This window comes from Apostichopus japonicus, chromosome 7 (genome assembly GCF_037975245.1).
Source record: "Apostichopus japonicus isolate 1M-3 chromosome 7, ASM3797524v1, whole genome shotgun sequence".
Lineage (NCBI taxonomy): Eukaryota > Metazoa > Echinodermata > Holothuroidea > Aspidochirotida > Stichopodidae > Apostichopus > Apostichopus japonicus.
Window position 1 is genome coordinate 14,885,504 of NC_092567.1, and position 14,677 is coordinate 14,900,180.

At 36.4% G+C, this 14,677-nt stretch overlaps 1 protein-coding gene and 1 long non-coding RNA gene across 2 annotated transcripts in view; one reads left to right on the top strand and one right to left on the bottom strand.

The window, feature by feature from the left end:
• The first annotated feature begins 440 nt into the window (after positions 1 to 440).
• Positions 441 to 12,693, top strand: LOC139969426 (uncharacterized). The gene is made up of 6 exons (XM_071974373.1): positions 441 to 637; positions 1,185 to 1,308; positions 2,482 to 3,954; positions 4,518 to 4,656; positions 6,625 to 6,702; positions 9,019 to 12,693. Exons 1-6 carry the CDS (start codon positions 578 to 580, stop codon positions 9,110 to 9,112), a joined length of 1,968 nt encoding a protein of 655 aa, XP_071830474.1. The 5' UTR covers positions 441 to 577; the 3' UTR covers positions 9,113 to 12,693.
• Positions 11,970 to 14,677, bottom strand: part of LOC139969428 (uncharacterized) — a 125,505-nt gene continuing 122,797 nt past the window's right edge. Inside the window, exon 2 of the long non-coding RNA XR_011793722.1 lies at positions 11,970 to 13,314. This is a non-coding gene — a long non-coding RNA (uncharacterized lncRNA). The remainder of the gene's footprint in view (positions 13,315 to 14,677) is intronic.

Below are 14,677 nucleotides of genomic sequence, written 5' to 3' on the forward strand. Positions count from 1 at the left end.
GGTCGCTTAAGCATCGTGTAAAATAACTACTGATTATTATTATTATTATTATTATTATTATTATTATTATTATTATTATTATTATTATTATTATGTTGATGTATTACTATTATTATTATGTATTATTCATTATTTATTATTATTAGTGATGTACATCTTTATGGGAGGTCAGACACGTATGAGATATTAAATAAAGTAAGGTACTGCCATGGTGACATCGGAGCCTACTCCCATGTATGGGGATTTCCTCTCCAAAAAGTAAAGATTAAAAAAATATAGAAATATGAATTCCTCACCCCTTCCCCGTTTAGTACGCCACGGTCCACGCACTCCCGAAAACACGCAACGTTACGTCAAATTTAAATTACTGAAGTGTCATGGAAACTGTTTCGGCTGTACAGTCTTTGTTGAGTTCCGGGTTGTTATTACGCAATTGCATACGTCTTACGGTATACGCATTGTCCAATTCCTGTTAACTGAACGCATCAATATGATGTGACAAAGTGACAATAACGGCCATATTGTGGTCATATTTTGTGAAATATTCCGCACGCCAGAGTCTGAATTGAGCACGAAAATGGACTTTTACGACATATTGAAAGAAGCTGCCAGAAATAAGCTGAAAGCTCAAAAGGAGGTAATAGTAAAACGATTGCAAAACAGGTTCACGTTGAACCTAACGCCAACCAGACTAGTATAGTAACATACTACTAGTAGTTAGGCTAGCCTAGGCCTACACTAAGTAGACGATTAATGTTACTAAGTATGGGTAGTTTTCGGTAGGATCCAGTACCATTCCGCCATAGGGACAAAAACTCTTGAAGATTGTGTCCAAGGTCAGCTTAAAGGTCATTAGTATATTACAATATTCTTTACTACAAGTTTATATTTCCTAATGTTTTCTGGTTTTCAGAAATGTGTTGAATTTACTGCCATTTGAATAATTAATTGGACAAATCACAAATTACTTTCATAAGTGACCATATGTGTTGATATTTTTCTCACATGGTCTGACCAGAAATACAACATTAAGATGTTCAGTGTAGTTTGCAGTCAGAAACATGGCATACTGTAGCTTATTCCGGGATTCACCGATTGAGGTGAAGATATCACCCAGAGAGAGCAAGGCTTTATTTGATTCTGTCAAATTGAAAATTTTGCTTCTCCTCTTTCTCTCTGAATAGCTTGAGGGAAACAAACGCTATAGTCTGGACTTCAAGCCCATGAAGAAGATCTCCAGGCCAAAGGTTAACAAAGCAGCAATCAATGCGCGACTGAAGAAGAAGGAGGAAGATCAGAGAAAGAAAGGTGAAAACAGCATAGGCATTCATTAAACAGCATCTAGGCATTCATTGAACAGCAAAGGCATTCATTAAACAGCATAGGCATTCATTTAACATGTAACAGGAGGCAATGTTTTACATAATTTACAGAAATGGCATTTCTGTTTCAATGAAGCGGTCATCTAAACATGTCAAACAATTTTTAGCGATACCATACACATTCCATATGTATGTAAACATAGCCAAAAGATGCAATTGCTAAATGGCCACCTTGGTTGTTGAAAGGAATTATTAAAGGAAGGTCCTCATGCAATCATATATTGTAATGTGTATGTTTTTTTTTGTCATAAACTTTCTGTATCAAAATATGTACAGTGAAATAGAGATTTAAGAATAATAATTAGACCTGAATTTATCCAGCCTGATTATCATATTTGTGGCAAATTCTTGTATATCGTCTAAAGATATCATCACTGACTGTTCTTTAACAGCTTTCACCTTTAAAGAAATCTAGCTGAAATGTGCGATATTCACAGTGTGAATCTACCGTTCCAGTTAAATTTGATGCATTGTTTATTATTTTCTTCTACAAGGACACATTGCAGATTGTATCTATAATCAATACCTTAAGATAAGTTTAAAGACAGATTTCTCTCTCACTGAATCCTGTGTAAATCATTTTCAGTTCCCTTGTTTGTAATGAACTACTGAAGGGAGGGGGGGGGGGAAGGAGGGCCGGGGAGAATAATTGGGGGATCAAAGGCCAGCATTTCTTAACCTGTTCCTCTACTCTCACCCCTTAGCAATTGACATATCATTCTTGCCGCCCCCCCCCCTCCTCTAGATGATTGCTCTGTGCATAATATTGATTCTTAAATGCCAGTATGTAGCTTCATACCACCTGGAATCCTGCCTTGCACCCCCAGGTGGTGTGTGCACCCCAGGTTAAAACACGATGACATAGACCCTGAACGATATTTAAAAAATAAAAAAAAATAAAAAATCAAGTGTTAAGTAATTGAATACTGTTTTACAATTTGAGGCTATACTGACAATTATTGCATTCTTTTGAGGCATCTGTTTATATTTTGAGAACTGTCAACAACTGTCAACGTCATGTTGTTGCTTTCTGGTCTGTATTTTGGTGTAAGATATCAATTCAGTGAATATGACAAACACCTTCATCTTTGTCTTTCAGCCGAGCAAGAAGAAAAGGAGAAACAGAGAGTATTAGCATTAAGAGCAGAACAAGAGGCGGCCAAAACTGCCAAGAGACGCCGAGATTCTTCATCTCGCGGATCAAGTTCTACGAAGAGCGAGAAAGTACCAGGAAAGAAGAAGGTCGTTCATCAAGATGAAGAGAGAGAAGAGAGGCAGGAGAGGAAGAAAGTGAGTCCTTCGTTTCCCAAGGAGGAGAAACACAAAGATTTTAGGTTGAGTAACAACCACAAGAAAGAGGAAGGGAGAGTTAAATCAAAGTCTGTCAGTTCAAAGTTGTTGCCAGATGCGAAAGCAAAGCCATCATCGGCTCCAAGCTTCAAGGAACTTATGAACATAGCTGCTTCTAATGCTGGGACGTCCACATCCGGCTCAAATACTTTGATAAACGGTGAAAAAGAGAAATGTTCACCAAATGTTAAATTAAAAGCCAAAGCCGATTCCCATCGTGAAAACTTGAAGGCAAAAAGTGAGAAATCTTTCAAACGAGAACCATTGCCAGTTAAAAATGAAAGGTCCAGTCATAAACATCAAAATTCCGTAAGAGAACCGGTCCAGCAAGGGAAAAGTCATACCGGTATGAAAGTGAAGAAAAAAACTTTTTTCACAAATACTAAAGATGCCAGTAAATCAGAGAGCAGAGGGCCTAAGTCTCGTGAATCAAGTCCAGAGAGCAGAGGGCCTAAATCTCGTGAATTAAGTCAAGAGAGCAGAGGGCCTAAATCTCGTGAATCAAGTCCAAAGAGCTCGTCAGGAAAGTTGCCAAATTCGTCAGCTAAGCAAAGCAATCTGAAGAGAGCTCCTGACAACTCGGGGGAAAAGCAGCGAGGCGAGAGAAAGGGAAAAGTGAATCGGGAGGAAATTGGGAAGTCGGTGCAACAACCAGTGAAAAGGAAAGGAGGGTGGTTAGACCCCCCTGTGACCGAACCGAAAAGAAAGCCAGAGGATTCTGCCGTGAGGAAAAATGGTGCTATTAAACATGTCATCAAGCCTAATGAGAAGAAAAGTTCTACGGCCGGTGAAATGGAACGCTCAAAAGAAAAGAAACGTGGTTGGCTGGATCCAGTACCGAGAAATCCCCCTGTCGGTAATGTTGCACAGTCTGAGAGCAGAGGGAAGAAATTAACTGTACCGACCAATGCAACTATGTCAAAGGTCAATAAAGCAACTCCTCCTGCCGCAGTCAAAGCAAAGAAACAAGGATGGCTAGATTCGGAAAGAAAACCAACAGGCTCTGTCCCTCCTCCCGCCAAAGGAAAGAAAGGTGGACGGCTTGATGCAGCGAAAACAAATTCCTCTTCTGGAAGAAGAGAGAAAGGTGGATGGCTTGACCCGCCTTCTGCCCCCAGGGAAAGGAGTGGGGGATGGTTGGGTTCGATACAAGAACCAACGGAGACTAGACCAGGAGGGTGGTTAGGAGGAGCAGTTAGGGAACCTACACTGGCAGCCAGACGTAAGTATACCTTGCTAGTTCTGATCCGTCTTTTGACCCCAGCATGCATATTTTTTATATTTGAAGTGAAGCGGCTAGTGGCCGTTTGGTTCTAAAACAAAAACACTTTTTACATGACCAGATTGACGCAAAAAACTTGCACACAGTAAAAATGTCTGGATAATTAACCTTACCAGTATATATGTTAGTAACCATGATTCATTACTGCATTTTTAATTACTTCTGCTGTTAGGCTTGACCTAGGTTCATTTGCTGTGTTAGGCTAGACCTAGGTACATCTACTGTGGTAGGCTAGACCTAAGTACATCTACTGTGATAGGCTAGACCTAGGTACACCTGATTTGATAGGTCTGTATTGGACTGTATTGTGTTTGTATACGTGTTAAATTGCATGGGTAAAGATGCAAACATAGCCAGCAGTTGTAATGATAAATTACAAGGTACAGTAAGTGACTTTTTGTTATAGCAGCCACTCTGTTTGGATGACTATGTCAGTTTTAGAATAGAGATATTAGTCTCTCACCTTGCGACATTTGATGCAATTCTTTTTTTGTTTTTATCAGGTGGTCGTCTGCTGAGCAGTGAAGACGAGGAGGAGGACAGTGACATGGATGATTTCATTGACGACACACCATACGAGGGTCCTGAAGGTGGGAACGTATCCAGCTACATCAAGGAAATCTTTGGCTATGATAGCTCAAAGTAAGACATTCATTTATTATCTTATATTACTTAGTCAATAAGTAATTAGTGTAGATTGTATGAAAACTAGTGATCAGTCTAAAGGGAAAAAAAGGATGAATAACACATAAATAAGTGGCTATGCTAGCACAAAGTAAGAAATTCATTTATTATCTTATAGTACTTAGTCAAAAAGGTAATTTGTGTAGATTGCTTGAAAACTAGTGATCAGTCTTAAGAGAAAAAAAGAGGAATAATTAAATGTTAACACACACAGAAGTATACCTTGGTGGACAAAGTGGTCTGTACAGGAACCTTGAAGAAGAGTCCAAACTCTTAAAGATTGTATCCAAGATTGGCTTAAAGGTCATCAGTAATATTGCAATCTTCACTACAAGTACTTTTTGAGGTCAACTTTAAGGGTCATCAGTATATTACAATCTTTACTACTAGTACTTTTTAATGTCAACTTAAAGGTCATTATTATATTACAATCCTTACTACAAGTAATTTTTAAGGTCAACTTAAAGGTCATCATTATATTACAATCTTTACTACTAGTACTTTTTGATGGTCAACTTAAAGGTCATAAGCATATTACAATCTATACTGCAAGTACTTTTTAAGGTCAACTTAAAGGTCATTAGCATATTACAATCTTTACTAAAAGTTCTTAATAAGTACTCTTCTTGAGATTCTGACCCACCAAATAATTAACTGGGGCCTTGAGGTATGTTCAGGTTGGCAATTCTATGTGTCAGTGAGATAAAGTACTATGAAATTATTAGTAAATTGATCGTTGAAATCTAAGCACTGGCAATGATTAATGTACTACTATATAGCATAGTAGAGGCACGACCCAGTCATAACATCAACCCTCATTGATCGGCCTACACCCCCCTTCCCTCACCCCCCCCACCAAATTTTTCATGACAATGCCAAAACTCCCTGTATATGCTCATCACAGCCAAAGATGTTATAAAGAGGGCAATTTATCCGTTGCATGGACATTCTTGTTCCTGAATGACATTAATCTGATCCTTTGACACAATTTTTTGGGTGAATAACACCACAAGTCTGACCTGTTTAACTGACCGCTCTTAACTGACCGTTGAGTTTAAGTAGATCTGGATAGAGTGGCCTAGCCATTTGATTTATGTGTTAAATACAAAATTATGTAAAGTTGTTGCAAGAAGTGGTTGATTGAATGAATGATTAACTTAAAAGGATTACATTATTGAAATCTCGTAGTTGTAAAGAAGAATTTACTACATGATATGATTCCGCAGGTGGTGATTATATTGAATTGTTTATTAATGATCCTTTAAGGCATAATGATCATTATAAAATGTTTGATGTCAGGGGGGTAGGAGCTGGGGGGGGCACTGGGGGCAAGTGCCCCTCCACTTTTTTCCAAATGAGCAAATTTGCCCTACTGGCAAATACCATGTGCCCCTTTGATGAAGAACTGTCTTTTGGATATCTTATTTGAAAAGCCGTTGTTAATTTTAATATTTTATTGTAATTATTCACGAGCACCATAATAGTTTTGATAGCATACTAACACATCATATATACAGTATATTTAAGTGATATGGCCGTTGTGTATCGGTTTATAGCATAACGAGTGGTGGTTGTGCACTGACAGTGTGTCCCTCTGATGTTGTGCCCCCCCCCCACTTTTTGGAAGCTTCCTAGCCCCCTGTTTGACATGGAAATTGGCATTACGAAAGGTTGCACCCAAATTAAAACATATGCCACTGAACTAGATTGAAATATTGGTGACTTGGCAAGTTAAAGTTTGGTCAAATCTGTATCATGTCATCACAAAACATTTCCATCATCACATACAAGGCCCTGGTAGCAGTTCATGTTACCAGCTCCGTCTAACCTTAAACCACTTCTGATATTCCAGCTTTTACCTTTACCTCACCTCAACTGCCGTTGTATAATTTACGACTATATGTGTCTTCCTGTTTTCCCTTCCAGGTACAAGTATGAGAGCGACTATGCACTGAAGAGTATGGAAGCCAGCTACTCTCAGATATTAAAAGAGGAAGCTCGAAGGTAAGAGATGGCAGCAGTAGCATAATATCATTTAAATCTCTGACCTTTGCAAAGTGTTAGGTAAAAAATTGAAAATTACAGAAATGTCAAAAAAAGAAGAAAATGGATGTATTTTGCTATTGAGAATCTTGTTAATTTGACAAGATTTGCACATTAAAATTTATTTTCTTCTTATCATAGTTTTCATCACTAGTTGAATCAATGTGATACTTGGTAGATAGATGCCCCTTGATGGTTCTCGTCTCATGAGTATTAATGAGTGGGCGAGGCTTAACGTAAACTTTGGTACTGGTATGGTGATGTTGGTTCATAAGTCAGCACATTTTCATGATATCTCCAATTATATATATTTATGTCATATTCATCAAATTGCAAGAAATGGTTTTTAAACACAAGACAAGAACCAAATGCTCCATTGTTTTCAACCTTGGCATATAAGGTTTGTCACTCTACATTCATACAATGAACCGTATTGTTTTTGTTTGCATATCATTAATATTAATCAGTGAACATAAAACTCGTAATCAGATATCTCTGAAATATTATGTCTTACTAGCTTTATACATGTACTTGGATAATACAATGTATATATATAGATACTAGTGTTTACACGGGTCCAAAAATCGGGAACCGGGTACCTGAGGGCCGTTACCCGTCGGGTATCCGGGTACCCGGAAAAAATTTGTTTACCCTCGTGTATCACGATTTTCAAGAAATTACATATTGGATGCTGTAATAAATGCATTATATTCTCTACTGACAATATTTTCATGTTCAAATACGTAGGTGTAAGATAAGATATAAAACCTCCCTCAGTAGTTTTTATTTGCTTTTGTTTCTTTCATTAACTTGTTAATAAATTATTTAATTATAATTAGCATTACTACAAACATCGCACTGCCGCCGCTGCTTATGCTAGCTCGTGCACGTCTATTGGATCAAACCATATAAATATCCAATTTAGCTCTTAAACAGTTTTTAATACTACTACTATCTATTATGCAGGCCCAGGGTTCGCATTAGCCGCGAGATTGCGCGATTCGCGCAATTTGATCACATTTGGAATAAACGATTAGTAAAAAGCCACTTGCGATTACTATTTTTTGGTTATCCCGTCTATAATCCATAAACATCGCGTAAAATTCCTTGTCAGCCTTTCCTTCTTTGCAATAAACGAATGAATAAATAATAATTTCTTCCACATGGTAGCCTAACACCACAATAAGTCAATGAGAAATCAAGCTAAGCCTAACCATCTCTTTATTTGCTGGAGTTGTGACGCAGTTATAAGACATCCATGGAATACTTTCGTGATTGCTGTTACGTTCGACCACATGGTTGACTAACACCACACTAAGTCAATGGGGGTAGTCTAGCCTAGCCATCTGTTTATTAGCTGAAATTGTGACGCAGTTATAAGATATCTATGGAAAGCTTTCGTTATTGCTGTTATCTTCGAACACATGGTAGCCTAACAACACACTAAGTCAATGGGAAATCAGCCTAACCATCGGTTTGCAATTTTTTTTTTTAAACAATCAAACTTTACGTATGATTCGGGTAATAAATTAGGAACCGGTTAGTATCGCGTAGAGCGGGCCCCTTCGTTATTGCTGTTATCTTCGACCACATTGTAGCCTAACACTACACTAAGACAATGGGAAATCTGCCTAACCGTCGGTTGCCAATTTTTTTTTTTTTTTTAAATCACACTTTGCTTAGGATTCGGGTAATAAATTATTAACCGGGTAGTATCACGTCGGGCGGTTACCCGGGTACCCGGATAACCCGTGTAAACACTAATAGATACATGCTTATGTTATGAGAATCATAAAATTTGACTTCATTAATATTTGTGCATGTATCTGTTTTTAAAACTACATCACTAAATAGACTCTTGTCAACATGATTAAGTTCATCCCTGGTACCTTCCTTTATATGTTGCCGCATCAGTCAATAGATAATCCTCTTCATTTTGGCATGCACAAAGTTCATCAACATTAACATGTATGGCTTATCACACTTATGAATATGTTTAGACACTAAACGTTTTTTGGTTTCTGGTTACTGAATGTCTATGGAGATATATCCAGGCATGAGCTTTTTCCGCGAATTCGCAGAATATCCGTGATTTCTTCTGCTTGGGGAAAAAAATCATCCTAACACACTGTAGCTTACGCAAACTGGAGCCTATACCGCAATTTTTGCAAAATTCTGTGATTTTTTTTTTACCCCAGGCACATCCCTGTATAACAAATAGCTTGCCGTGTCAAGGGAAATTTAATTTTCTACATTTATATCTTCTTCTTTCGCTAGTGCTCGTATCGCCAGACAAGAAGATGCCGAGGAATGGAGGAAAGAGAAGGAACTGGAAAAGAAGAAACTTGCAGCTAAAGCAAAAAGGAAATAAAATATCAGAGAATCTTGCTTCTTCGATGATGGAGAGTCAAAAAGTGATAAGAAGAGGTAGAGAGATGGAGTCAGAGGACGACAGTCTGATGATCATTAGGATGACAGATCAAGGATAGTGGAATGGTGTCTTGTAATATTTTTAGGATTTAGAAGCTGTACCATCTTAAATAAATACAGGATGGAAAACTGCAAAGTGGGTTTTGAAAAAGAAAAAAAAAAACTTGAACAATTAGGAGATGAAGTACTGTCAGAAGGGCAAGTAAATTGTGGTGAGAAATTAGAATTATGACGACTTAGTATAACCTGATGAAATTATTAGCTGTTTAATTGGATTTAGGGTAATATATTTTGAAAGGGTTTTGTCAATATTATGTTATATACAGTGATATTTAGACTGAAGCGATACACAGGGTTAGCCACGACGCAGGGATTGCAGAGACAGTAGAACACAACCTTCACACTTAAAGTGATTATGTGGTCTTCAGAATAGTTAGGTGTTTGGTTTACTCAGTGAGAGGTTTGTCTACTTTTGATAAGTTGGATGGTGTTTGTACCCAAGTGTCATGTTCCAGGTGTTTGGAATACCATTTGTTATGATCCAAATATTAACTGCCTTTGTTGTTGAGTTTTCCTGTGGCCCTACACCTCATTAACCTTGTGGTGAACTTTAACAACTTAACTTTAATAACATATTTCCACAAGAAGGAAAAACTTATTTGTGAAAACTTGAAACCAGAAAGTTATGGATCAAGCTAAGTATGAAAGATATAGCTTCTGCCTTAATCAGCTATGAAAATGTTTTAATTAAACAGACGATAATCCCTTCTAAACAAAGTGTTGATGATTGATGACTGCTTCAAACGATGTTGTTGCGAATCTTATCGTTAAGGGTAAAGTTAGAACATTATTTATGTTATTTGTTGTGGTTGTGTCATATGTAACAGTACTACTTAAAAGTGATACTACATGTAGTGGTTTTGATGTTGTCTTTGTGAGTTGATTTTGGAGTTGATATTCTATTGAAAGAGAAACAATTGCTTCTTCTTCTTCGTAATGGTATAATTTTGTCAGCCTGACACACAGAGATAATGATCATTTCACAGCTAAGCCTTGCAAGGCAGACATATTCCCCTTCAAAATTTCAACATTAATTCTCTTAAAATATCATCATTTCATTACTAAAATTTCCTGAAAAATCTTTTCCTGTGATATGTCATATTCAAAGGAAAATTTAAATATGCATAATTTGCTTGGCACGCCTTGTCAGCTATTGGAAAAAATTTATATCTTGTGTGAGAGATATAATATCTAATATTGCATAAGTAGGATTTTTTTGTCTTTCCCAGACATGTTCCCTCTGAGACCAACATTCCTTCTTAGAGAGCATTCAGTGAATGTTATATTTACAGTTTTGTAGCACTGCACACAACATCACAGCTAATGTTCAATTTAGTACTAGTCATCAAGGACTCGAGTAATAATTGAAGAAATAATATCATTATCAACTCTGGAAATGTTATTGTAAGAATAGTTGACAAACTGTATGAATAGCATTACTTTTGTTTAGATAATATTTAGTAGGGGGGGGGGAGGGGATGTGAGTGGCTTGGATGACTGACCTATTGGGTTTTTCAATCTTCAGACACATACAACAAGTTCATGACATCTCTATCCTTGATTAGCACAATTGTAAGTTCCTCCACCGTCCAAGTGGCCCCAGCCATTGTACACTGTTTTTTTTTGATAATTTATCCTTCCTTAATACCATCAAAGTTGAATTTCGCCCAATACACTCATATCTGACTGCAAGCATTAAGTAAATGACTGTTGGAAGTTGGGAGTGTATGTATCAATATTGGACAAGAGTCTACACAGTCTGTAATTTCTGGAGAAAGAAACATAGATATATAAAACTTTGTATTAAAATTTAGCCGTTCTGCTTAATAAAATTCTATTTTTTTGTCAGTTCAGTTTTGATCAACCCAGCATCTCCTCAAGTCAGGTTAAATGGTGGCAGGCTTCACAAATATTGCTTCTCTAATACCTACCATAGTTTTTGATAGCAATGTGTGAATCATTTTCCGGTCCAGATTTCCTGCAAATCTGATCTGAGAGATCTGTATGTACTTTATATTATTGTGGGTTTTTTTTTTACAAACATAGTACAGGAAAGGGCAGAGGAGGATTAATTTATCTTGGTTTTTGTAGCTTAATGTTGAGTAAAGGTCAAAGTTTTCCACCTGGATGTGCCTAAGAACCCCACAGTCATGTTTAGAAATGGGGAGGCCACGGGGTGGAAGGAAAGGGGAAGGGAACTTTGTCAAGCTGTTCTAAGTGTCTTAACTCCACGACTTTAATGTGATTATTTTTATTTTGTTCGTATTAAATGTCTAACATTTTAATGTGTGATCCTTCCTTAAAAGTTAATTTGACTTTATTTTGGACTGAAAAAAAAAAATTCTGCAAAATATTGGAAAATTAAATGGCTCACTTTGGTTACTAACTTTGAAACTGCAAAGTCAGAGTGCAGCTTCAAAGAAAAAAAAACACTTTTTGCTCCATGGCTTAGATGCATTTTGTTTACAAATATAATTAGTTTCTGTCCATCTCAACAATAACTAAATTTTTTAACTTGAGTATTTTCATACTCTTTTGACAAAATCCTTGATTCATACAATGAATTAATGCTATCCCATTTATTGTTTATCTTCTGTTTACTTGACATGTTTTGTTTTTTTATTTGACATCATGAAATGCATATAAATGTTTACTTATTTTTTTTTTTTTGCTCCTTTATTGGTTTTATGGGAGGTGCAATATTTTTGTTGAAAAGGGAAATTAGAAATGTTTTTCTATTTTCTACATTTAGAACAATCTTTGACATTGTTGACACAGTTCTTAGCCTGAGATTGAATACTCCTTTTTGAAGACAATATGAGAATGTCCTGATTCCAATGGCCAATTCTCCAGTGACAAGTCATGAATAAGCTTGTGAGGAGGAATTGTGCCCCCCCTCCCCCCCCCCCCCTTTTTAGTCACCTTAAAGGTATTTAACAGTTACTCCACTTTTTGATTTGCCCAGAAAATGGAGAGAATTATTTCAATATTGAAGATAACAAATCAAATTGCTGGGTTTTCTTTTGATGTCACTTCTTTGTGAGTTTGTGTTGAATGCAATAATCTGCTTTGGATAGAGATTTTATTTATTAAATGTGAGACACATGAATTGTTTGTAATTGAGAGGGCAAAAAAAATGGCATACTATGATTTACCGTGAATGGGAAAAAATGTTTAATTTACTTTCGTCAAAATTATTTCTTTAATCCAGTTTGACAATGTTTCCATCTGTTATATTTAATAGTTATCAAAGGTAATGAAATAAGCTATTCATGAAAACTTAAAATGACAAATGCAAAATTCAAGTCCTTTTCTTATTACGGTAAATTAAGTGAACTTTTTTTTTCAATTTCCAGTATTAAACATTTTGACATATAGTAATTGTTTCATTTTTGCTATTACTGTAACACCTGCTTTAATCATGAGAGATCACCGAAACTAAACAGAAAAAGAGAACTAATATTCATTTTGTTTTGGCATTTGTTCTTTCCATTAATACTTAATTACAAGGGAAGATCCAAGATTTTAACAGCAGGGGGGGGGGGGGGGGCGGAGTGACCATGAAGATAATGCAGATGTGTGCCTGGTTTATGTTCATAGTGCTGGCTAAATACAAGGATCAAAACTTTTGTAATTGTTTCACCCACATGGATCATTTTTCTTTTAAACAATGTCTCTAATAATTTGTGAGGACCCTCTCCCTCCACATAATTTTTTTTTTTTTTTTTAAACATTTTATGCAGGGGCACAGCAATTGCTGGATTTTTTAAAATGGTCACAATTCCAAAGCTTAAAGGCATTGAAGACTTGCCCCAAACAATGTGCGGTCATCTGAAAAAGTTTACTTTCTGTTGCTTGCAAGTGACATTTTGTTTGTGTCGCTACAAAATGCTGACAGAAATGAAACGTGATACCTTGTTATCTTTAGTTGGACCGTCTTTAGAGATATCCATCGCTGTATCGTTTGTACACTGTGCTGTGGGTATTGACAGCAGCTTGTATGTACAAACTGTACACTAGTGTCTAATTACCAAGCTGTGTATTTTCTGGGATCGATGGTGGTGTCTTACACTTCTGTTACACCTCATTCCAAACTAGGTCAGATTACCGGCATTAGACATTCCTTTTTGCGCGAGTCTTCACACCCTTTAACAACATAAAGTACTGTAGTTTAGTATGTATGTTGAAATACCTATATCTAGGGTATTCATTAGTTTATGAACTGTTCATGGCAAACATAAACTAAGCAAGATAGTTTTCACTGATAATTTTTATTGTACTATCAAGATATGGTTGAAACTAGGTCAGATTACTGGCATTAGACGTTTCTTTTTGCACGAGTCTTCACACCCTTTAACAACATAAAGTAGTTTAGTATCTATGTTGAAATACCTTTTTCTAGGGTATTCATTAGTTTATGAACTGTTCATGGCAACATAAACTAAGCAAGATAGTTTTCATTGATAATTTTTATCGTACTATCAAGATATGTTTGCCTCACCATTCTGCTAGTTGAATATTGTCATTTCAAAATATGCCGAGCAAAATGAACACATTTCAGTGGCTAGTAAAGTCCAGATTCTGGGTAGTGAATCAACTTGGTGATCAGAAGCAACCATCAGAAACATTACAAGTTCAACCTGGTATTAAAAAGGCGGGGGCTAACGGGGGCTAAGTGCCAAAATGAAAGACGAAACACAGGAATGACAGAAAACACAACAAAAAATTGTTAACACATTTTATAATGTCATGGCTGACCATAAAAGAGTACTTATAAATAGCTTAGGTTAGACTTCCAGCCCTTGTTAAAGAATAACAACAGGGTGTGTGTTATATAACAATATGTTAGAATTTAACCTTTCTGATAAGTACTACACTATATTTTATATTATCACCATGTTAGAATCCCCCGCCCCCTCCCCCACCCCCCCGGCCTTCTCCCACGGCCTTTCATACAACATTAGTGTGCCAGTTTTTGAACTCACCATTAAATTAAAGTGAAACTCTTTACTAACAGCGCTTGGCATTTGGAATAAAGATAAACAGCAAAATAAAATCCATTTTATAAATTTCTGTTGAGACTCACTTCAATATAGAGATAGATCTGTATTATTTCTTTTATTTTCTCTCATACAAATATGTAAATTGTGCTTTAAATGGCATCAGTATGGGCCCCAAATTTTTTCACTCTCAAAAGATTGCTAGAAGTTTTCAAAGTTATTTTCATAGAGGGTTTTGAACCTCTATATACCAGCCACTGAGAATTATTAAAATCGACAATTAAATGTCTCACTGTATAAACTACTTTTTTTTTGGAGTGGCAGTTACAGGTTTGTTGAAATTCGACCATGGGTGACCATGATCTGACTTCCTAGCATATTTGGGGGCCCATAATACTGATGATTACATTTCAACTTAAAAGCAGCCAGTTTGAGTTAAATCTTGA